At 46.5% G+C, this 25531-nt stretch overlaps 1 protein-coding gene across 1 annotated transcript; it reads left to right on the top strand.

Moving 5' to 3' along the window:
• EPDR1 (ependymin related 1) lies at positions 1-25297 on the top strand. The gene is made up of 3 exons (XM_059170760.1): positions 1-405; positions 22195-22403; positions 23731-25297. Exons 1-3 carry the CDS (start codon positions 113-115, stop codon positions 23925-23927), a joined length of 699 nt encoding a protein of 232 aa, XP_059026743.1. The 5' UTR covers positions 1-112; the 3' UTR covers positions 23928-25297.
• The last annotated feature ends 234 nt before the right edge of the window (positions 25298-25531 follow it).

Genomic DNA, 25531 nt, shown 5'->3' with positions numbered 1-25531 from the left:
CGCCGGGACCGCACTCCCGCACCCCGCGGAAGGCTGCGCGGCGCCCGCGCGGTTCAGCGCCCCCTGCGGTCGGCGCGGGCTCTCGGCGGGGCGGCGGGCGCTGCGGTCGGCGATGTCAGGGCGCGCTTCGCTCGGCGTGGCCCGGGAGGCCCTGGGCGCCTGGCTGCTGGGCGGCCTCTGCTTCTGGGCGTTGGGCGGCCTCTGCGGCCTGGGGGCGGCGGGGGCGGGGGCCGGGGGCGCCCCGGGGACCCCGCGCCCGTGCCAGGCGCCGCAGCAGTGGGAGGGCCGCCAGGTTCTGTACCGGCAGAGCAGCGGGCGCAACAGCCGCGCCCTGCTCTCCTACGACGGGCTCAACCAGCGCGTGCGGGTGCTGGACGAGCGGAAGGCGCTGATCCCCTGCAAGAGGTACGCGGGTCGCGGGGTGGGTGGGCGGCCGGGCCGGCCTGGCGGGGGCGAGGTCGCCCGGGGCAGCGTGGGGCCGCCCGCCATCCAACCGCTGGCGGCGCCTCCCCGTTACCGAGGAGAAACGTCGCGGGGAGGGTGGCCGGGGGCAGCCCGGTCGGGGGCTGCGTGGAGGGCTGGGCCCACTGCACGCTGAGATCCTCAGCGGGGCGGGGGCGGGTGAAGAAGGAACCCGGCAGGGGCGGGACCGCATCCCGGGGCCCAGGTTCGCCGGGGTCCGCACGCTGCTGAGTCAGGCCCTCGGCGCTGGGAGCCCCCATCATCCGTGGGCATCTCATCTCCACCATCTCATCTCTTCCAGGAGCCATCTGCCCGGAGGCACCCAGAATGTATATATTTTAAGAATTCTTGTTGCGTTTTTAAAGGATTAGGACAACACTGCGAAAGGTGTGGGGAATCAAGGAAAATATCGCCTACAAAGTCATCACCCTATTGTAACTATTGGCATTTTGGTCTACTTCCTTAAAGTTTTTAAAGCAAGTGTTGCATACAGTGATCAAAAAACATCATCTTTGTTTATATACCCCATCTCTTACGCGTTCTTAATCGCCATCTTATTGGTTGGCCCCCAACCTGTTTTTAATAGCTGCACAACTAATGCCATTTTCTTAAACCACTTGTCTCACAATTCACCTTTTCACATCTGCTGCGAGAAAGGATGACCTCTTTCTGAGACCTGGTTTCTATTTCGGGATCACCACCTGTCAGCTGCACTGCTTTCGTGTGGACATTCCTATGTGTGCTCCTCTGGGGGTTATGCCTCCCTCTCTGGGTGACATTTGTGTGATTGGGACGTGCCCTGTGATGTCCATGGTTTAAGGTTCTGGTGAGCAGTAAGATCAGGGGCAAGTTTTGATGTCATTTCACCTAAAAGCGTTTGTTGGAGTGTTAGGCATCTTGAAGAAAGTACGGAAGGGACAGAACCTTTCAAAGCAGTGTCTTTGAGAATGGAAGCTAATGCATTTCCGAGAGTAAAATGTGAGTGCGGAGGAGGGCCGGAGCAGCGAAGTCATCATGGCTGCCTGGGAGGCTCTCTAAGGCCTCTAAAGAGCATTATGGTTCCTCCTCAAAGGACAGTAAGAACAGTAAACAACAACCAGTGTTTGAGCACTTACTATACACTGGGCATAGTGCTGAGGAATTTCCACGTATTACATGAAAATTTCACAACAGCATGACAGTGGAGGTTTTATGATCTCTGTTTCATAGAGAATCTGAAGTCCGGGGATATTCAACATTTTTTTTTTCCAGACCACACAGCTGGGACTTGAAGCTGGGTGGCTTCTGACACCTGTGCAGTTAACCATACTCTCACGCATTTTTTTCACAGCAAGCACTTTGTGTAAACAGAGCGGGTCTTGGGCTGCAGGGAGGTCACAGTCTGAGGGTGGAGTCACATGAAAGAAAATTCCCACCCAGCGAGATGAAGGGTATGCTGAGTGTGACAAGAACACTTAACATGGGCAGCTAACCCAGGCTTCCTGGAGGCTCTGAAGCAGGAGCTAGTCCCCAAGCCTTGCACCAGTGACTAGGGAGGGAAGGCTGCTCAGGGGGCATGTGGACCTATCGCTGCAGGACATCCTGGAGCACACAGGGCTGGGTGTCTTCCAAGACCTGCAGACTAGTCACTGTTAGGACTGAAGCATAGAGGACATGGAGAGGTCTGGCTCCACTGAAGGATTTTCAAACAGTGAAAGGTTATAAATGGATTTGGTTGCAAATGAACGGTATGGTTGCAAATAAACGAGACCAAGAGACATGACCTGGGAGACGTGTGGAGGTCCAGGAGAAGGATGGGTCGTGACCATGGTCATGGTGAGAAGCGGACTGGGTTAGTGCATAAATCGAAGACATTGATGGTGGAGGTGAGGGGAGGGAAGGGTTAAGGAGAGGCCACCATTTTTGGCTTCTAGTGGCATGGAATGGATAGTGATGCGGTTCACTGAGATAGAGTTGGTTTTTTGCACTTCTGATTGTGGGTAAACTGCTAATCTTTCTGTGCACTGGTGTGAAGGCTGGTGCCATGGGGGTGGATTGATGACCGGTCATGTTGCAGGTGGACTGCAATGGCTCTGAGCCCACTGCTGAAGTGGAGGAGTGTGGCCAGGAGAAGCACAAGGGTCTATCCCCCAGAGGTCCTATTTTCACAGTGTAAGAGGTGAAGTGTTAGAGACGGACAAATCCGAGTCTGAGTGCAGAATCTTAGTGTGGGTCTTGGGGTAAATTGCTGAAGCTTTCTGAGCCTCAGTTTCCTCATTTACAACATGAGAATGCTAAGAGTATGTGATGGGTTTGATGGGGGTGGGGGTTCAGTGAGTTCAAGTATGTAAAGCACATAGTGCAGGGTCTGACCCCTCGAATGTGCTCAGTGAATGGCTGCAGTTGTCCCCATGGCCACCACCGTCCTCACCATCCTGGTGAACTTACTGTAGCTCAGAGACTCGCTGCCAGCCAGCCTATGGCTCAGAAACTAGACCAGGCAGGGCAGTCGGGGCCCTGCCTTTGGGAGCTGACTCGGAGGAAGCAGGCTTAACAGCGAAAGTGTTAAGGCTTTCAGCGAGTCCTGGGGCTGGCATGGCGGCCAGGATTCTCAGATCCACAAGACCAGATCATCCTTTCCCTGTCGGCTAAACTATGCGGGCAGCCAAATTATAATCAGGAGGTGGTGAGCAAAGAGTTGGAGCAAAGTCACTGAATCCAATGATTGCTTGCTCGAGGCCAGGCAGTATGCTCAAAGTTGAGCTTTCCATCATGAGTAAGACAGGCCAGCCCAGGGGAATGGGGTGAGGTGAGATTCAGTGATGTGTTCATTTTTCACCAGAAAGATGGCTTGTTGCTGGTTCTATGTTACCACAACCCTGTGGGTCCAGACTTCCTCCACTCTGCACAGAGGCTTGGTGAGTAGGTTCAAGCTGTCTTAGCAACCCTTCTTCATCTATGACTCTGCGATCGATTCGTATAGTCCTTATATGTGTGCATTATGTTTTTGGTGGGGTCACAGCCAAGTCTTGCTGGCCTAGAACTTTTTTGTCCCCATGTGATTGGTGATTTCTCATTTCTTTGTCCTGACCTATCCAGTGTTGATTTCACAGTTCAGATTCTAGAAGGCAGTTTTATTCCCCTTCTTCTCAGTTTCTTGGCAAGATGCTGTCTCACAGTCCCATCTCTGGCCCTCACTCGGAGGGAGAAAAGAATGTTTAGTGCATAAATGCATTTTTAAGCTCTTTAAATGTAGATTTGCTGGAACTAACATGGAAACTTTTTCAGGTATCATCAGTCTGGCCAAAAAACCAGATGTTATTTGAAGAAAATATGGATGGGTTGTCTTTTCATATTTATTAGTAAGTTGAGAAGTAAGTTTTAGAATTGGATCAACTTCTTACGATTTTTATTTTGCATCCAGATTGTTATGGAAAATCCCACTGATAGTTACTGTGGAATGACTAGGACTTTCCAGGCTCTCTTTTCTCTGAGATGATGGAAAAGATTAAACAACTTTACAAGTTTCAGATAAGACAGCCTTAGCAGAGAATGGGGAATATTAGTAATTGATACTATTTTGTTTTCTGGTTCCAACTATCTTTCCTGACTCCTTGACTAAACTCACAAGTATTACATTTGGAAGACTGAGGAAAAGCAGAAAGATTATTTTGTTCCTGCGAACATGTTGAACTTTGTGAGAGAAACAATACTGAATGAATTTTGAGAGGCCACCAGTAACTTATTGCTCCCACATACAAAATGGTGGCTTGGGGGTTGGAATTAATGGTGCTGCTGACATAGAGAATGTGCATGGGAACATTAGGGATAATATCTTAGAAGACTGATCAATTCCCAGTCCTACATGTTCGGGGATTTTGGATGGTAAATGGTGAAAAGAAAAAAATGGGCTTTAAATGGCATGACAGGTGAGTTCTCAGTTCAAATTCTGACCAGATCATGTCTGTCTCAGTTTTCCGTGGACATTCTATTTCTTGGAGAACAGAATATCATTTTTATTCTGTAATTTTGGAGAAAGCCACCTATTGTAAAGGCAAGAGCACAGACATGCAGTGAGTGAGTCATCGGACTTCACACATGGCTTCTAGTCCCGGCTTCACCACAGCAAGATCCTAACTTCTCAGCCTATCCGGTTTTTATCTTTGGATTTAATTTTAATGGTCTACCCTGTTTATACTAAATAGCCTTTAAGCCTTCTTCCTTAAAGATGAAATGATACCACTGACACGTTCATTGTTTCTCCTGTTTCTACCATGAGGTAATGAACTTAACATGGGTTCTACTTTTTTTTTTCATATAATATATGATTTTATTTTTATAAATTAATTAATTTATTTTCAGAAAAACAGTATTCATTATTTTTTCACCATACCCAGTGCTCCATGCAATCCGTGCCCTCCATAATACCCACCACCCAGTACCCCAAGCTCCCACCCCCCCCGCCACTTCAAACCCCTCAGATTGTTTTTCGGAGTCCATAGCCTCTCATGATTCACCTCCCCTTCCAATTTCTCCCAACTCCATTCTCCTCTCTAACACCCCTTGTCCTCCATGCTATTTGTTATGCTCCACAAATAAGTGAGACCGTATGATAATTGACTCTCTCTGCTTGACTTATTTCACTCAGCATAATCTCTTCCAGTCCCATCCACGTTGCTACAGAAGTTGGGTATTCATCCTTTCTGATGGAGGCATAATACTCCATAGTGTATATGGACCACATCTTCCTTATCTATTCATCCGTTGAAGGGTATCTTGGTTCTTTCCATAGTTTGGTGGCCGTGGCCATTGCTGCTATAAACATTGCTGCTATAAACATTGGGGTACAGATGGCCCTTCTTTTCACAACATCTGTATCTTTGGGGTAAATACCCAGGGTTCTACGTTTTTTTCCCTCAGCATGTCCCTTTGTGTAGATAAAATCAAAATGCTTTTTCTGCCTTCTCCTTTTCATCTAAACTTCTGCTCCTGGGCAGAGAAATGAGGGGCCACCCTTAAGCTCTCTGGCTGCAGACTCAGAAGGCTCTGGTCTGTGCAGAGGTGGGGTGGCGGGGGAATATTCCAGGGCATGGATAGCATTGCTTACAGAGTTCCTGCACCTATCTGCTGCGGAAGATTAATTCTAATGGCTGTTATCATACTAGGCAACTTCAGCCATCATTGTGTTTGAAGAGCAGGATAAGGGTGTTTTCCCCTCCCAATGTAGAGTTTTATTTTGTTGTGAAGCTATCGGACTCTTACAGAAAGTCAGGACCCAGACATCGCCCACCCCATCGCCCCCCCCCCCCCCGAATCATTGGAGGGTGAGTTGCCAGCTTGATATCCCCACCGCCCCCAGAGATGTGGGCTTGCATTTCTTGCAAAGAGGGCTATTCCCTGGCACGAGAGCAACAGGGCCACAGAAACCCGGAAATTAACAACATGGATTCATTTCTACCCTCTGAAACTCGGGTCTCTTTCAAGTTCTGCCAGTTGTTCATTTATGTTCTCTATAGCGAAAGGACACAGTTTACATTCAAGCACTGCTTTTAGGTGTCCTGACTTCTGTGTTTTTCTGGCTGAAACGGTTCCTCCCTCTTCCTTGCATTTGGATACTTTGGACGATTACAAACCAGTGATTTGGTAGAATGGGCCTTGATCTGGGTTTGTTTAACATCTCCTTACAATGAGATTCTGGTTATTCACTTGCAGTAGGATACCACGGAGGTAGTACCCTGTTCCTGCTGCATTGCGATGTCCACCGGCATCACCTGGGTAACTAACTGACGGCTGCAAGATTTTTTTGGTGTGAAGTGACACTTTTTAACTCTTTAATGAATGCGTATTTTGTAGGGAGGTGTTTTATTTTATTTTTTTTTCCCTTAGAGAGGGAGGGAGAGAATCTTAAGCAGGCTCCATGCCTAGTGGGTAGTCTGACTTGGGGCTCAACCCCAGGACCATGAGATCATGACCTGAGCTGAAATCAAGAGTCAGGTGCTCAACTGATTGAGCTACCCAGGTGGCTCCCCTGTAGGGAGAGATTTTATTTTTTATTATTTTTGGAAGATTTTATTTTTCTTTATTGGACAGCAATAGAGAGAGTGAGAGAAATCACAAGCACAGGGAGCAGCAGAGGGAGAGGGAGAAGCAGGTTCCTCACTGAGCAGGGAGCCTGGTACAGGGCTCGATCCCAGGACCCCAAGTTCATGACCTGAACCGAAGGTGAACACTTAACCAGCTGAGGCACCCGGCTCCCTGGTAGAGAGATCTTTTAAAACCATATACACATCCCAGTTTTCATGATACTCAGTTTATTCATTTATGTATATCAGCAAGGACTCAAGGATTCTCACTGTATTGCATTTTGATGTTCACACTATCCCAGATCTGGCCAGTGGGTCCTCTTAAAGTTGGCTCTTAGGTTCTTTAAACATGTATCTCTTATTCTCTGAGCACTTCTTTGCTTTTTGCCGCAGTAAGATGTTCCAAAATCATCTGTACTCTGCTAGGGTCTCAGAATGAACCATTTCTGAACCTGGAGCTGGTAAAAGTAACCTGGTTACTTTTACTGGAGAATAATATTTGGAAGCCAAGATCTCTGCTCTAGTTGTGCTCATGGCTACTAGGAGTGTGGCTCCCAGACCTTCTCAGTGGACAAAACAAGGGTATGACATAGGTTTGAACACACAGAGTTACTTACTCATACGCATACACACAAATTTACGTGTGCATACATTGCTAAGCTTCTAATTCTGATCCATATACATATTTACACCAGAAACTCCAATTCCATTCCACCTGCACAGGGTTCATTTTTGGAGGTCTCTTCTCAGAGAAAACTGGCTCCATTATTGGTTGCCGTAGATAACCAGCTCTGCATCGCTGGGATGTGCCCTCCCTACATGGGTGGTCCCCTCTCCCCACTTGGGCTCCGTGCCCTGGGCTAATAGGCCATGCAGATGCCGACCTTGCGTGGCCCTATCTAGTGATTTTAGATTACACTGTTGAGTAAGAGGAAAGGGCAGATCAGGTTATTTATTTATTTTTTTTTGTATGTTTTTCTTCTTTTGGATTTCTCAGGGTTATATTGTTGTAAATCCTCAGAATCCATCTATGTGGCTGGGGGAGGTAAATTAGTATGAACTGCTCAACAAATTGATTATTTATTTATTTATAAGATTTTATTTATTTATTTGAGAGAGTGTGCACAAGAGATCACAGGCAAGGGGAAGGGGCAGAAGGAGAGGGAGAAGCAGACTCCCTGCTGAGCAGGGAGCACGATGTGGGGCTCATCCTGGGACCCCGAGTTCATGACCTGAGCCAAAAGCAGATGCTTAACCCACCAAGCCACCCAGGTGCCCCTCCACAAATTTATTTAATCACAACCCTGTTTTGTGTGGACTGGGCTTATATTTTCAGAAATCACAACTTTCAGAATTTTAGGAGAATGTCTCCTTTTTGCCTCTACTCCCTCCCCTTGATCTCTGATGGCTAGAGCCGGCATTTTCTTTTATTATTAGCTCAGGAAGTCTGACTGCTGGTGGCCTTTTGATCCCCGAAAGTGAATCATGCCGATTTGCAAAATTGAGTTTTTCTTCAAGAAAGAGATTTTCTTGGAAGCCCGTAAAGTTTGCTTTGAGTCTTCATTCGGTGGGTCTGTTGACCCTGGATTTCACAGGATTGATGCTGGGATGCCGAGGAGAAGCAGGCGGTGGGGAGGCTGAGTGCCAAGGAAGACAAGCCCCCCGGAGTAATAGGGCTGGTAGGGTGTAAGACTAACTTATAAGTAGAAGCCAGAGGTGGTCGCCAAACTGCTCTGAAAACATCTTTACTTCTCTCTGTCAACCTTGAGCTGTTTCTCCCCGACTCTGCCCTCGAAGATGGCGGTCAGGGGCAGAGTGCCCAAAGATCTGAAAATATTCCACCAATTAGTGGTTTGTTTTTCCTGGAATAAATGTGATAGTGTTATATTTCCCCGATTCCAGTAAAACTCTTCTATTTTCCCTTTCATAATTTCTTTTATTTTACCCATATTTAAAGAAAAAATTCCTCTCTTGATCCCAACAGCTGAAACCCCATTCTTCCCATCGACTTAGAGCAAATCTCACGTGAAGTCCAGTCTTCGAAGCCCACCCTCTCTCGAACCCTCTCCAGTCAATCCCTGAGTATCACAACTCCGCTGGGCCTGCTCTGCTCAAGAATGATATGCTTCCCATCGTAACTGAACGATCCTTTATCATTCCTCATTTTCCTGGGCTCACTTCCTCCAATTTGGTATCTTCACAGACCACATTCTTGTGGTGTCACTCCTTCCGTCCCACTCCCTTGGCTTCTCAGTCCCCTTTGCTCTTCCCGCTCTTCTTCTTCTTTTCTTTCTTTCTTTCTTTCTTTCTTTTTTTTTTTAAAAGATTTTATTTATTTATCTGACAGAGATCACGAGTAGGCACAGAGGCAGGCAGAGAGAGAGGGGGAAGCAGGTTCCCTGCTGAGCAGAGATCTCGACATGGGGTCGATCCCAGGACCCTGGGATCATGACCTGAGCTGAAGGCAGAGGCTTTAACCCACTGAGCCACGCAGGTGCCCCGTTTCCCGCTCTTCTTGCGACCATCAGTGGTAGAACGTCCCAGGGCTCGGGCTGGCCATGCTTTACTGTTTACATGCCTTTACTGTTCTGTTGCACCCCTCGCTTGGTGCCCTCAGCTCAGTCATGGCTTTACCCAAACCTAATGCCTGCCCTGCAAATGCACAAACAAACCAACAAATGTTGTTCTTCTTGCAGGTTTCTGAGGTTCACTTAATAGCAATTCCAGTTGCTCAGGATCAACCCTTAGAGTCATCCTTGAGTTCTTCTCCCATGTGCCACGGGTAGTCCATAAGTGAATCCTGTCCACTCTCATTCTGATATAGACCCAGCATCTGACCCCATGTTCACTGTCATCGTGAAGACCCAAACCCTCATTGTTCTTGCTTGGGCTTCTTGTGCTAACCTCTTAACGGGTTTTCCTCCTTCCGTCCCCGCCCCTTTGGTCTGTTCTCAACATAGCGGCTTGAATGATTCTGCTAGAAATATATCAGGTCACTCTTCTGCTCAAAACCCTCCAGTGCCTTTCTGTCTGTCAGAGTGACTCTCCTTACCAGGGCCCAGCCGCCCTGATGGATCTGCTGCCATCTCGCCCCCATATCTTGTCTCTGAGCATGCAGCAGCCCCTCCTCGCCAGCCCCCTCCTGTACCCAGCTCAGCAAGCTTCCCCCTGTTGGCATTTGGGTTGTTGTTTCCTGTGCATAGAAAGCCTTCTCCCTAAAAAGCTGCACAGCCCCCTCCCAAATTAGACTGTCTCTCCAGCCGGCATTCTCATACACCACACCACACCGCTTAATGTCTTCAAGATACCGACCACAATTGGACCTACTATTTAGTGCTTTTTTTTTTTTTTTTTTTAAAGATTATTTATTTATTTATTTGTCAGAGAGAGCAGGAGCACAGAGAGCTGCAGGCAGAACAGGCAGAGGGAGAAGCAGGCTCCTTGCTGAGCAAGAAGCCCCATGTGGGACTCGATTCCAGGACCCTGGGATCATGACCTGAGCTGATGGCAGACACCCAATGGACTGAGCCACCCAGGCGTCCCTATTTAGTGCTTTTTAAACCCGTCCCTTCATCTCCTCTGCCTCGCCTTGCCTGAAGCAAGATTCCACCATGAGGAATTTTTATCTGGTTGTTGCTGTTATCTCCAACACCACAGATATAGATTTTGTTTGAATAGTTGAAGAGGAAATGAATAATAATGGTGACCTCTACTCATTGTAAAAGGATACCCAACGACAGGTATGCACAGAAAAAGTAAAAATTATCTGTCACTGCTCCACCGTTATGGCTACTTGTAATGTCTTCTGAATATCCTAGGTGATTTTTTAAAGATTTTTTTATTCCTCTGAGAGACAGTGAGGTGGGGAGGAGCAGAGGGGCAGGGAGACTCTCCGCTGAGCATGGAGCCTGACACAGGGCTCGATCCCATGACCCCGAGATCATGACCCGAGCCAAAACCAAGGGTCGGATGCTCAGCCTCTGCTCCACTGCAGGTACCCCTGTCCTAGGTGATTCTAAGACGCACAGCATGAATACTGAAGCATACACTGTTTCACAATGGGCTTTTGTTCACTTAACAATATACTGTGCAAGCTTATCCATACTGACTAGTCCACTGCTATCATCTTCCAACTCCCAGCTTCTCCTTATTCAGGTCTCAGCTCACCATCCCCTCAGAGGGGCCTTCTGTGAACCCTCCCTACCAGCCACTCCCCACCACATCTTGTTCTCTTTTCCTCCAGACACGATCCCTGGGTGACATCGTCTGGTCAGTGAGTGTGTCTGGTTTTTATTGTCTGTCTCGCCTCCATGAGGGAGAGAATATTACCGGTTTGATTTATCACCCAAGCTCCAGCACCTAGAAGCGCTTGGTACATCACAAGACTCAATAAATATGTGCTGAGTGAATAAATACCATTTTCATGGCTTTTGGACTACTAGCATTGTAGATGTTCGTGGTGGAAAATCTACATAACACAGAAGAGCAACATAAAGAGAGTAAAATTGTCTCATTGTCCTGCTATATGGGACTAAGAACTCTGATGTATGTACCTATGTACATATGGATTTCCTTCCCTATTCCTGTGTATTTCCTGTGATTTTAAAATTAAAATGGAAACATGCTCTTCATTTTTTAAATTTAACTAAATATTGTGTGAACTTCTCATGCCACTAAGTAACCATTAACAGAACCATTTCTCATGACTTGTGGTGTTCTAGCCAATGAGTAGAACATAGCTTGTTTAAGCAGTCCCTTATTATGGGATAGTCATATTCATTTCCTGTCTGTTTCCCACTAGTATAGACTACTACACCCATAGCCTTGTATTTGTGTGCAATTAGATGCATACCGCTTTTTAACATATTTTGGATACATTCCTATATGAGAAAATGATAGAAGAGGGATTTGCACATTTTTAGGTTGTGACAACTTTGCCCTTTGGGAAGGTTGCTCCAAAGGCAGACATCTCAGCCGGCAGAATGTGATTGTTTGTGTTTCCCACACTCACGCCTATATGGACTCTAATGATTTCTGGTCATTTCTGATACGATAAAGAAGAAATGGTAGGGCAAAATGGCGTGCCTGCAGTGATGTCACACCCCCTTGTGATTCTCGCTCTGTTGTGACTGTCTCTAATCCTCCCCAGGTAAGTCCCCTATGGGCCATTGGTTTAGTAAATATCAAGTTCAGTAACTATTTTTCTGACCTATTTTGTGAAGAATTTCTTCTAATAAGGATGGGTATTAAATAATCTTTTACAAGTCTGCTTGATTTGACTCAATAACATTTTATTGAATATTTGTTTTTAATCCATAGCCACAATTTAGCTTGTTCTTTAGTTTTTATTTTTCTGCTTTCCATATTTTAATGTAGAAAAGATTTGTAAAATTATAAAAGAATTGGCAGGTCTTCAAAATGTCTCTATCCTCTCCAGCCTCGAGGTTGGAAGAAATTAATTCCCTAAACCATTAGGACCTAACTCCTTTTGAAGAAGAAACTCTGATCTCTTTTTAAGGTCAAAGATCTAAGATCTCACTAGGCCACCCTAAGGGTATTTTCCTCTGGCTATTGATCCACTTAACTTTCTGCTTCATTCTGCTTTAGTTGGCTTATTTATATTTTCCTAGAAGATCTTCCATTTCATCAGGATTATATTAATCATCATAATAAGTTTGTACATGATATTCTCTGAACCCTGGAACAACTTCAGACCTTATCTACTGATATCCTTTTTTTATTCCAATTTTCTTTTTCCTCATGATTACATTTTAACAATCAGTTGTGAATTTATGGAATGTTTTGTGGTTTATTAAGTATTTATATTCTACATTATGTATCTTCTTTACCAAGAATGGTTTCTGATATGATATGGCTCTGCCTACCCATGTTATGAAAAGCTTTTAAGCAGGCTTATAGTGGCGACCCCCTAAGAAGGCATACCATGACCTCCAGAAATGGATCCCCCAGGTTTCTTTCGCCCACAAGCTACTCCCCCGCTCTTCCCTCATCAAACACTCTCTTCAGTGTTTCCCTTGCTCCTCAGTCCCAGTTTTAGAAAATTTCCCCCAGTATGGTACTGGAAGTTTCCTGACCACTAATGTTTCCTTCAGAAGCAGTGCCTCTTTGAACAGAGAGGCCATGTGAAGAATCAGACCCCCAACAGGGTGCCTCAGTGGCCCTCAGACCCTCCAAAAACTGGAGAAGCTCTTGGACAGATGGCCCCTAAACAGAAGGCAGCTGCCTTTGGACAAAAAGGCTGTGATGCTCCTTCATGGAAGGAGCCTTTAGTTGTGGCTAAAGTTAGACAGACTGGGAAGGTTCCAGAGTGTGAGTTGTGCCAATGAGTGAGAGCCATCAGTCTGCCCCAGAAGAGGCACCAAGTAACTCCTCCAAGCTCCCCTGAGTCTTTTTAGTCTGTTGGAACAAATACCAGAGACTAGGTAGCTGGTAAGCAACAGTTCATTGCTCATAGTTCTGGAAGTTGGAAGTCTGACAGCAGGGTGCCAGCATGGTTGGGAAGGGCTCTCTTCTGGTCATAGACTTCTCATTGTATCTTCACATGGAGAGGCCAGCTAGCTCTCCAGGGCCTTTTGAATAAGGACACTAAGCCTGTTCACAAACGCTCCATCCTCATGACCTAATCACCTCCCAGAGACCCCACTCGTAATGCCTTCACCTTGGGCATTAGTTTTTCAACGCATGAATATGGTAAGTTTGGGGGAGGGACACAGTCTCTCAGATCATAGCTCCCGAAGACCCTGGTGTTGTGGAGCATCTGAGAAATCGCAAAGGAAGGTGTTGTCAGATGGAAAAATGGTGGTACACGGCTGGGGGGCACATTAGGTCCTTGTTCTAACACAGCATTATCAGCTGCAGGTGAGCTGTAACTTAGGAACCACCAGACTAGTTGGTGTGGGATCCAGGTTCAGCCATGATGAATGCAAGGCCTTCTGAATTTGCTTGAAAATACCTGAAGGGAGGACTGTGGTAAACTGGACCATCTGCACTGATTTCCGAAGCTTTTATAACACATGCACCCACGGCCCCCGCTGCCCCCCCGCCAAGTCCCTTACTGAGGTACAGCTTATATTCTCTGGAATTGTAAGTCCTCCTTCCCAGACAGTGTCATCAAGAAGCTGATGATCCAGGATGTCAAGTTGAGAAAGGCAGATCATTCCTTTGAGGAAGATGCCCGGGCCACCATGGGGTTACTGAGTTGGCTGATATCAAGAGGGAACAGTGTCTCCTCAGGAATTCCAGGGACAAGTCTTGGCAGAGGGGCCCTGGGAGATGTGGTGAGGCAGTGGCAGCAAATGTGGAGAAAGCACAAGATGATGAAGCTCTCATTCCAGAAGGAACAGGGCAGTAGGCAGTTTTACCAGCTTGCCCTGTGGGGAGAGAATGGACCCCAGATTTAATATCCACTGAAATGTCACGTCACGTGCTGTGTTCTGATGTGATTTATGTGTTTCCTCTGGATGTGGGAGTCCCCCCTCGCTCTGAATCGAGCCCTCTCCCTGTCCCCTTTGTCACACACTGTATTTTGGATGGCGATCCCCCTCCCCCAATCAGGCTCCAGCCTCTCATATTCATGTGTTGAAAAACTAATGCCCAAGGTGAAAGCATTATGAGTGGGGTCTCTGGGAGGTGATTAGGTCATGACGATGGATGCTTTGTGAACGGGATTAGTGTCCTTATTCAAGAGGCCCTGGAGAGCTAGCTGGCCTCTTCCACCATGTGAAGATACAATGAGAAGTCTATGACCAGAAGAGAGCCCTTCTCAACCAGGCGGGCACCCTGCTGTCAGACTTCCAACTTCCAGAACTGTGAGCAATGAACTGTTGCTTACCTAGGTTGCCCCTGGGACCCCCGGAGAGTTTCCCTCGTGATGTTTCCGTTCTCTTAAGGAGTGAGGGGATGAAGCTTGGGAATCCATTTTTCTGTCACCAGAACACAGTTTCTTCTAGAAAAAGACAAGCATTTATTTAGGTTCCACTCAGTAAGTTGAAAAGAATTTAAAGTGCTTGGGAGATTTCTTCTGTTCCTTCTTTCACGATACTGAGTCAAGCCTCTATAAGGTCATCTGCTTCATGTGTTAAACACAGAGGAAGTTCTATTGTGTGAGTGTTTGCACAAACTTTACACAAACTTCTAAGTAGCATTGCCACAAAAGAAACATAAATGGTTTTACCCCTTCTACTGTTTGCTGCGGTATCTTTCATGCTGATAGGGTTATCTATCTGAAACCTCTATTTTGATTCATGTCTCAGTCAGCTAGAAAATGTATTCAATTAATTTTCTTCAGAGAGGGTATGGCTCTGGTGGTACAGTTCCAGAGGTTTTGATAAAGATTTTATTCACTTGTTTATTAGTGAGAGAAAGAGTGTGCATGTACGAGCACAAGTGGGGTGGGGGGGGGGCGTGCGGTGCAGAGCCAGAGGGAGACCAGCAGACTCCTGGCTGAGCAGGGAGCCCGATGTGGAGCTCAATCCCAGGACCTGGGCTGAAGGCAGACACTTAATCGACTGAGCCACCCAGGCATCCCTAGAGTTACCTAGAGTTCTGGAATCGTAACTGTTAATCCGCTGCTTCTGTTTCTTATTTGTTTTTTGTTTGTTTTCCATATCAAGAGCATTCTGTGCTACCTCTGCTGCGTTTTCTACTTTGATAATCGTGTTTTTCATTAGAGAGCTATCTTTGTAACCATGCGTTATTCTTTGTTTCCTAAATTCAGTATTTTCTCAAATCCCATTGAAAGTAAAAAATAAGATTTCTATTTTAGACTTATTAACTGTTAGCTGCAAGGGCATCTGTGTTTATATTTACACACAGTGGCAACTGATATGTTTCTCCTGAGAAGCGGGGTACTGGCTGGACGAATCTGACTAACCTCGTACCCTCCCAGACTCCTTACCTCCCCGTGATACGTAGTTCTAGAAACCACTGCATACCAGGGCAACATGGGTATCCTGGTACTAATAAAGCTCTTCTTTTCGGTGGTGAGAAGAAGACATCTTGAACTGTTGTCTCATTAGACGTTTTTTATTATCTTCCATCAGATGAAAGAGTATCTGTCTGCACGTTGCCAGTTTTCATCCTGAAACATTCTTGGAAAAAAGAAATCTCTTCAGTTTCTTGAGCAGCCTTTTCCCCTTTTGAACTAGAATCCAAGTGGTGGAAGCCCATCACCTTACAGCTCCTTAAATTGCACACGTAATTATTCTTTGATTTTACTTTTCCTAGGGCTGTGTTCTCAAGTAACTTAATTTCCCTTTTGTTATATGTGGTTGTGTCAGCCTGCACAATGAGTTTCTGTCTGACACAACAATTTTGAAATAGTGTTTTGCTTTTAAGTCTCATAATTACTGTCGGGTGTAACTCAATCTTGGTGTGGGCTAGAATGGCAAGCAGCTACCGCTCGGTTCTTCCTGCTAAGAGTAAGATTGCTGGCTTACATCGCTGATCTGTTATATTGCATCAGAAACAAATCCAGAGTTTGTCGAATTTCTTCCCTAAAAGCCAAAGTCCTTTTAGTGATCACAAAATTATATTCGTCCACTCCCTTTTCTGCAATTTAAGATGTCCTGGATGCCAAGCAGTTATAGGTGGTTGGGAAGAATCACTCCTTCCCCTTGTCGAAGGAGGGGAAGGAGCATGTGTTGGTGAATTAGAGCGAGTTTGGGAGGAGATCCCACCTGGAGTCCAATCCTGGCACCTTATGTACAATGTAATTATGCTCTCAGTCTCATAGTTTCTCCTCTGTTTAAAAAAGGAAGGAAGGAGGGTGCCTGGGTGGCTCAGTGGGTTAAAGCCTCTGCCTTCGGCTCGGCTCATGACCTCAGGGTCCTGGGATGGAGCCCCACATTGGGCTCTCTGCGCAGTGGGGAGCCTGCTTCCTCCTCTCTCTCTGCCTGACTCTCTGCCTACTTGTGATCTCTGTCTGTCAAATTAAAAGAAAGAAAGAAAGAAAGCTAATAATGAGTCAGGCAGTGGAATTTGCCAGTCGGTAGCCCCTGCCTCAGACTGTTTCTTTTTTTTCCCCCTTCACTGCTTTGGTTCAAGACAGAAAAACAGTTTCCTCCCGGCTACACAGGCAGTAGCTGTTCGGGTTTATCTTCACCCGGGCCAGGCTCTGATATTGTGGGTTCTGGGCATAGCCAAGTCCTTGGGCCCTGCTCATTCTGGAATGAAAGGCTCTCAGAGAGTTGTTAAAAAGCATCTGCTAGATCAGAGCTATAAAACAGTGGATTTTCCTTATTTAGGGCGCTTTCAGCTGTGCATGTCAGAAAATCTGACTAACAGAGGCCAGAACTATAAGGATGTTTGTCTCAGAAAGCCTCAGAATGCTGGTGATGCGTGTTCCTAGGTCTGACTCAACAGTATTATCAAGGCCCCTGCCATCCTCTCCTCTGCCATTCCCAGAGAAAGTTGGCTCACAGTTGCAAGATGGCAGGCTGACTCATTACCTCACGGTCTCCAAGTGGCCACCCTGGACTCCAAGCATTACTTCTTTGTGTTCAAGGATGGAGAGCGGGACAGGGAGTCTGTTTTTTGGAAAGAGGAGAACTCGCCAGCAGATCTCCTCTTCCAACAGACTTCCTTTTAGATCTGCGAGGCCGGAACCAGCTATACCCCCACCACCAAGGGAAACAAAAGAAGGGAGTCAATGAGAATACTTCCTCAGCCTGGGTGTTGAGAGGCAGGCAAGAGAGAAAGGGATATATGCCTGTGGGTCTGCTCTGGCGGGGTCCACTAGAGGACCCAGGACCATTCTCTCCTTCATCCTTCCATCCTGCCGGATGAACAGCCCTTCTCTGGCACATCACCGATCATATCTTCTGTGCGCAGGTGAAACGCGCAGTTTCCTCATCAGACATTAACTGGGGATCGTAAACGTGACCACCGGGAGGCTTGCCTACAAAGCTACAATCCCTTACATTTGTATAACAACTTTATATCTGCTGATTCAAATCATCTTCATAATAATGCTTGGAGCTTCAAAATTCTACTCTCTCTTTACATATGAGAAATAAGGAGATGCTTAACTGGTTGAGCCATCCAGGCACCCTGGCTTCTGATTAAAAAAAAAAAAAAAAGAAACTTTAAAATTCACATTTGGGGGACAGTTGAATATGGACCAGATATTAGGTGGTAGCATTAGGGAATGAATTTTCTTTTTTTAAAAGATTTTATTTATTTATTTATTTGACAGAGAGAGATCACAAGTAGACAGAGAGGCAGGCAGAGAGAGAAAGGAGGAAGCGGGCTCCCTGCTGAGCAGAGAGCCCGATGCGGGGCTCGATCCCAGGACCCTGGGATCATGACCTGAACTGAAGGCAGAGGTTTAACCCACTGAGTCACCCAGGCGTCCTTCTTTTTTTTTTTTTTTTTAATAAAGATTTTTATTTATTTATTTGACAGAAAGAGATCATAAGTAGGCAGAGAGGAGGGGGGAAGCAGGCCCCCTGCTGAGCAGAGAGCCCAACGCAAGGCTCAATCCCAGGACCCTGAGATCATGACCTGAGCCGAACGCAGAGGCTTAACCCACTAAGCCACCCAGGCACCCCGGGAATGAATTTTCATTTCTTAAGTGTGATAATAATAGTGTGGTGAGGAGGCAGAAAGTATTTTTTTTCAAATATTTAGAAACTAGATAAAGCAAATATAGCAAAATGTTAACATTATGGAATTTAACTGGTAGGTACAAAGGTGATTTTTGGGCTAGTCCTTTAATTTCTGCATTTTAAAAATATTTCATAGTAAATTAATAAAAAGTGATTCCATAAATCTGTATTTTTTTAACCTAGAAGGATATGAAGGACAAATTGTTGAACTTAAAACAATAGGTTATAAAACATAATTCACTCATTTTTGTAAAGCATTTTGTCTAGTACACATAATGAAAATCGATATGATATTTGCACAGTATGTTCATAGCAGCGTTACTCAAAATAGCCAAAAGGTGGCAACAACCCAGAGTCTATACAGAGATGAAGAGATAAGCAAAATGTGGCCTCTACATTTAGTGAAATATTAGCCTTTCAAAGGAAGGAAATTCTGACATACACTGCAGCATGGATGAGCCTTGAGGACATGATGCTGAGTGAAATAAGCCAGTAGGACAACTATTGTATGATTCCCCTTATTTATAGAGGCACCTAGAGAGTCAAGTTCACAGGGGGAGAAAGTAGAATGGTGGTTACCAGGAGCTGGGGCAGGGAGACATGGGGAGCTGCTTAGTGGGCAGAGTTTCAGTTTTGCAAAATGAAAAGAATTCTGGAGATTGTTTGTACAGCAATACACATATACTTAACGCTATTGAACTACACACTTGAACATGGGTAAGATGGCAAATTTTATGTTACGTGTGTTTTGCCACAATTTAAAGAAATTTAAATAAAAATACCCATATATGTTTAGACACAGATGCACAGAGTTGTTACTTCTGTAAGTGTGAGTTTCTGGGCAATTTTTACTCATTTTCCATTTCTGTACTGTTGGATTTTTTTTTTTTTTCCTGTTGAACATGAGTCAGCTGTACAAATCCCAGAAGATATAAAACTTCTACAGGTTTTCAGTGTTTGAGGAAACATGACGATCGTGGGGCCTAATTTTCAGGACAGTGGATTTCAGGAACAACAGAGATGATCAGTGCAGCCTGAACAGTTTGTCCAAAGCAACTGGAATCCTTGGTCCCGTGAGGAGAGAGGCAAAATGGGGGCACTGGGCACGTCTGCACTGAGGCTGGTGTGGAGAGCTCAGCCTGCTGACCCTTTGGCCGGGCCTGGCCAGCCTGACCTTGCTCGCAGCTGAGGCCTGGCAGGGCCCTCCCGGGAGCTGTGCTTTGCTTGGGGTCTGGCCAGTGAGGAGGAGTTTGCCGGCTGTTGTTGACCCGGGCCTGACCTGCCCGCCTCGTCCTCCAGGCCCTTTCCAGCACCTCACCTTGCCTGGACCCCGGGAATGTGATTTGTGACTCCTGTCCTCCCAGCTTCCTCCATGTCGGAGCCAGGCTTTGATCTCGCTTCCCGGGATCGAGTTTCGGTTGAAGACGGTCAGTCCAGTCCTTCGGGTCTACGGGTTATTACCCGCACAGCATCCCAGGCCGATGATTCATTTCAACCCTGGCTGATCTCTGCGTTTTGACCTAATGATTCTATCAGGCTTCACAGCCTGTATCCTCTTGGCAATGGAGAAACTTACCTTTTAACTAGGAATTATGCTCACATCAACACCTAAGTCACAACAGTATCATCAAAACCTTCTGTGTCCCAAAACTCCATACAGAGCAGCACGAGCAATGATATCCATATGGGATTTCGAAAAACAACCAAACAGTTATATGGTTGTATTTGGTTTCCCATTAAATGAGTGTTTTCTGTTTTACTTAAGGCACTGTCAACATAACCTCAATATCAGATGATGGTCTCTTGCGAAAAAATTAAATATTTTGGAAACAGCCAAGTACTGAGTACACTGGAACAAACACCTGTGTTCAGACCACCCAGAATGGATAAGTGGTAACAGTTTGTGATGGTTCTTTCAAGTCTAGCATTCTCACTTTAAAATTAAACTTTCCCTCTGTGGATGGGCAGACCTGGCCCCGGGACAGTAGTGAAGCTGGCAGTGTTCCTCTCTGCCCCATCCCCTTCCCCGGCTGTGGGCTGACCGGGCGACCATGGCCCTGGGATCCGCGCAGGGCCGTGCGCTGTCTCTCCTTGGACAGCTGTGCCGGTGGCTGTCCTCCGGGGCTCTAGGTGGAACAGCAGAGTCCTCCAATTAGAAATGAGCCCTGCTTCTGAGTCACACAGAAAGTTCCAGGCAGAAAAAAAGAGAGTTTATTACAAGAAAAGAAACATCATAACTCTGCATGGGGATCTCCAGACACTGGGCCTCTGGAGAAGAAATGCGTCCAGCAAATGCTCCGCTGTTGGAGTCCCAGCTTGCTAGTGCTTCTCCTGGCTTCCTTCTTGACTCTCGCTTGGTTTGTGTCGGAAACAGCTTCCCCCAGCCTCTGAGTTTACAGGGGACATGTCCAGCTGCATAAAGAAACTGCCTTGCAGACCCCTGGGGATTGGGAAGGCATGAGAGGATGGTGCTGATAGTGAGAATAAAAAAAGAGCCCCCCCCCAGGACACACGGTGTTTTGGGGGGCCCGCCGTCCCTGAATGGCTCCTGGAAATGGATTTGTGTACAGAGTCCCATATTTGTGAATGGACAGCCCTCTAACATTGAGAGTAATATGTCTGTACTCCGTGCATGAATGTTAGACTGTTCTGTGCAGGACTTCACCAGGCACCAGGCAAGAGCGACAGTCTACCCAGCTCCCGCAAAGGGCTGTAGTTCAGTGGGAACCCTGCGTGTGTGCTTTTATCAGAAGCTGGAGGTTGGCTCCACTTTTCTGGGAGAGCGTTGCAGCAAGGGAACACTTTCTCTTCTGTCTGCAGTCACTCCCACTTCTAGAAGGCGTGGGTTTGACCCTCGTAAGCCATTTCAAGCGTTTGCTGGGATGAAGCAGGATGGATAATGTATCTAAATATATAAAGTGAGGTCATGTTCACATTTCCATACTGGATCGTAGAAAGCAGAAGCGTAACCCTGATAGTGGTACTATTTTGACCATGTAGACAACGATAGCTTGTAATAGTTTTTCTGAAGAAAATACTTTCTAAGCTTGGACTTGAGATGGCAAACGTTTGCGCTAGAGGCAGATGGAGGCTGTGGGGTGGAGACCGTCTCACATCTTTTTTTTCAGGGGAAGCCCTCCCCCACCCTCAGCTCTTCTGCCCTCGAGGGTTGTGAATTTCACTGTGTGAGGTCAGAGCCACAACCTCACTCTACTGGACCAGCAGCTGTGGCCTGAGTTTTGGATTGACAAACACAGGGAAGCCCAACTTTTTGGCTTCCCCCGACATCAAGATGGCTTAGCCTTACGATCCACACAGGACTGGGGACAACGTGGTGTGCAGGGCGATGGGGAGGGCATCTGCAGCTCCCCGCCCAGCCTGGGAGTCCGTCTGACTTGCTGCCCACATGGGCTGTACATGTGGGCAGGAGAGGCAGGGCCTGGAGCAAACTGTGCGGGAAACCAGTGACTCTGGGGTCCCCTCAACTTTTGTCTGCATCCAGTCTCCTCCAGGTATGGGAGGGGCCCTCATTTTCCCGCAGCTATGCCTTACTGGAACCCATGACTCGTGACTGAGAGTCGAGACAATGGGGCATAGGTGTGGGCTGACCTTAGCAGCTTCCGGGTGTACTACCTTCAGTGCACCCCAAGGACTCCTGACTTAGTGCTCCAAGAAGAACTCGGCCCAGCCAAGGATCAAATCCTCCTGGGTCCCTGTGGCTAAAAGGTCATAGTTCAGTCATTAACCCAGGGCTTCCCCATCTTCCCTGTGTTTGTAAGCCTAAGCATAGGATCTGGCGGGTAATAGGTACTCCGTGATTCAGTATTCAATTTCGAGCTCTGAATTTTAATGATTTCATATTTAGGTTGTCAATGTGTCGAGTGCTCATAAATAAGTAAGTGATTGCCTTACAAGCAGAACTGTTTTTTTCTACTTGTTCTAAGAGTAATTTGTATTGAAGGGCCTTTGGACTGAATGTCGATAAGAGGCATGATGACTGTAAGACAGGGTCCTGATCCGTTCTCTCTGTATCTGTCTTTCAGATTATTTGAATATATTTTGCTCTATAAGGATGGAGTGATGTTTCAGATTGAACAAGCCACCAAGCAGTGTTCGAAGATCAGCCTGACGGAGCGCTGGGACCCTCTAGACATTCCTCAGAACGCCACGTTTGAGGACCAGTACTCCATAGGGGGGCCCCAGGAGCAGATCACCGTCCAGGAGTGGTCTGACAGAAAGTCCGCTAGATCGTGTAAGCCTTCATGAAATAGCTAAGTGCTGCATCTCAGGAAGCAGGATGGGGAAAAGTTTAAGTCCATTAAGGAAGGGTAGTTAGGGCAATTTGTAAGTTTAAGTAAATTGTTTAATGTTCCCCACACCTGCTTTGAAGTCATTCCCCAACCCATCTGTGTACTCTGCTGCTTGTTTAGCTCCAAATTCTAAGCATCATATTTGAAACATCTCAGCCTTCTAGCACTGCCTACGCCTTTCTGCCCCCTTGGCTGTTATGGGCTTATCCTCAGCCCTGACACTGAGTGGTCCTGAGATCTGTGACACGGAAGACATCGTCTGAGGTCTACTTTAGAATCCTCATGTCACTTTCTAAAGTCACAGAGACCAGATCTACTCCCATTATTCTGAGTGTCTGTTTTTGTTTATAGCCATGAAGCTCTTCTCCACAGTGCTTTCGTACACCTACCCCAAAACGGTTGCAAGAACACAGGCTTTATGGTGTTTGTGGGAAATAGTACAAAACAGTGTGCAAAGAGTACCCCCCGTTTAGCATAGAGGTTTTTTTTTCCCAAGATTTTATTTATTTATTTGACAGAGAGAGACACAGTGAGAGAGGGAACACAAGCAGAGAAAGAGGGAGAAGCAGGCTTCCCACCGAGCAGAGAGCCTGGTTCAGGGCTCGATCCCAGGACCCTGGGATCATGACCTGAGCCAAAAGCAGATGCTTAACGACTGAGCCACCCAGGTGTTCCCTAGCATAGAGTTATTACATGACCTGTCAATTCCACTTCTGGGTCTATACCCAGAAGAGTTGAAAGCAAGGACTCAGAAGGATGAGTGGGTACCCTTGTTTCTAGCAGCATCAATCTTTATAGCCAGATGGTAGAAACAACCCAAGTGTCCTTCGGGAGATAAATGAATGCCCCAAATGTGGTGTACACAAACAATGAAATATTATTCAGCCACAGGTAATATTGGCCGAAACTTTAGGACATGATGCCAAGTGAAATAAGCCAGCCACTAAAGGACAACTACTATGTAATTCCACTTCTCTGAAGTCCCTAGAGTTGTCCCATTTGTAGAGACAGAAAGTGATGGGGGTTGCCAGGGGCTGGGGGGAGGGGGAGTGAGTGTTAGAGGGCACTGAGTTTCCACTGGAGAAGATGACAAAGTTCCAGAGATGGATGGTGGCGATGGTTTTGCATGAACATACTCAATGCCACTGAATTGTCCTTAAAAATAGTTAAAAGGGTGAATTGTATGTGTGTTTTACTACAAGAGAAAAAATACAGGCATTTTGCCTATCTTCTATGTTAAAAAAAAGTCCACTTCCCTTCCTCTGACAGATGAAACCTGGATCGGCATTTATACCACCAAGGATTGTTATCCTGTCCAGGAAACCTTCACCAAAAATTACAGTGTGATCTTGTCCACGCGGTTTTTTGACATACAACTGGGCATTAAAGACCCCTCGGTGTTCATCCCACCGAGCACCTGCCAGACGGCCTGGGCCGAGAGGATGAGCGAGGACTGCTCCTGGTAAGCCTGTGAGCGCCCAGCAGCTCCAGAGGGATTGGAGGCTTTTGAGAAGCGAGAGCCTTCACTGGAGAGAAATACCGTAATTGCAGGAAGAGAAATATCGGTCTGGGGTTTTCTGTACATATGATTTTGACTCCTCAAGCTATGTTTACAGAGCGCTGGTGCAGCGCGTGGGGGAGATGTGTTTTCCACGCTTGCAGGTGGATCCGGGCACGGGGCAGACGTGGGCGAGGGGTGGTAGAGAACGGAAAGGACAGCCGCCTTGGCAGGGAAGAGGGTTGCATTACTGGTGTGACCGAGAATTACTGGATTGCTGCCACGTGCCATGAGATGATAAAATGCAGAACCGGTTTGGTCCCTTTCATGAGAAAGTTTTCCGTTCTCTATAGATTGTGGCCCCAATATTGCCGGCACCAGGTGGCCACGGCTCCCCCTGCCCAGCCTCCCACCCCCTTCGCCACTGCAAAGTAGTTCCTTAAAATCCCTTCCAGACTTAAGAGCTTTATGGTATGACCTGATTGATGTAAATTTTGGGAGGAAATGAAAGGCTCCAATACAAAATAATTATTCCTCAAAGAGACATTTTAAATAAGAGGGTTTGGAAATCCTAATGTCTCTACCCGGGTATGTGTGAGCCGTGTATGGGTCCTTTTCTCTATGCAAGACTGTTGCTGTACGTGCCGAATCATCCCATATTTGTCGGGGAACCTAGAAAGACAGTATTCTAAAAATATCACTGCACTAGGAGTCGGGAGACTATTGTCTTAAGAATCCAGGACTGGAATTCCTCGGTACTTGATCACCTTCGATGCACTAACTGCACGATGCTTTCCCTCACCCAAGCCTTCTGGGACAGTCTGGCAAGCTGTCTATGAGACTTCTACTCATCCTTCCCAGGTCAGCTCACATTTAACCTGCAGAGAGCGGCTCCCAGGCCCGGGTTGGGTGCACTCTGTAGTTTGAGCTTGCTGTTCTCATCAGATATATTAGGGTGTGTGCTAATTCCCTGCTAACTGGATGCTGTCGCCCACGAGCCTGGCCATGAGCAACCTGAGTACGGGTACCACGTTCTGTTTACTTGTATATGTCCAGCGCCAAGGAAGTGCCTAGCACACACTCAGTGCCCTAACCATTTGTAGAGTGAGAATGCCAGTCTCTCCGGTCGTTAGTTGCCTCATCTATCCACGGGTTGGGTTTGCTGGTCTCTAGGGAGACTCTTAGGAATAAAATTTATTATTCTAGACTCTTCTACTGTTGTGTTTCATCTGGCTATAATCTGTTACTAGAAGAAATGTATGACATCTATATCGCGTGGAAAACAATCTGTATGACTCACAGTTTATTTCAATAAACACGTTTGATTGCATTTCAAAATGTTCTTTGATATATTTACTTTTGTCATATAGATGGATAATCTTGTTTTTTCTGGAGTTAAAGCTCCTCTCTGATTAATCAAGTGCTTCACGTGATCTAAGCCAAGTTCATTATCCTCTCTGAAAGGCTTGGTCTTCTGCTCAAAGCCCAGTTGCCTGGGTTGGAAGCCACAGAGGCGTTCTTAGCCCATTTCTCTCCTTCAGTCCCCACAGGCCATCAGTGTCCTAAGTCTGG

The sequence above is a fragment of the Mustela lutreola genome, chromosome 4 (genome assembly GCF_030435805.1).
Source record: "Mustela lutreola isolate mMusLut2 chromosome 4, mMusLut2.pri, whole genome shotgun sequence".
Lineage (NCBI taxonomy): Eukaryota > Metazoa > Chordata > Mammalia > Carnivora > Mustelidae > Mustela > Mustela lutreola.
Note: the sequence above shows the minus strand (reverse complement) of the source record. Positions and strands in the feature narration are given on the sequence as shown.

Coding starts and splice junctions, on each gene's coding strand:
- EPDR1 (XM_059170760.1), top strand. CDS start 113: ATGTCAGGGCGCGCTTCGCTCGGCGTGGCCCGGGAGGCCCTGGGCGCC. Junction 406..22,194: donor GCGCTGATCCCCTGCAAGAG/GTACGCGGGTCG, acceptor TCTGTCTTTCAG/ATTATTTGAATATATTTTGC. Junction 22,404..23,730: donor CAGAAAGTCCGCTAGATCGT/GTAAGCCTTCAT, acceptor TTCCTCTGACAG/ATGAAACCTGGATCGGCATT.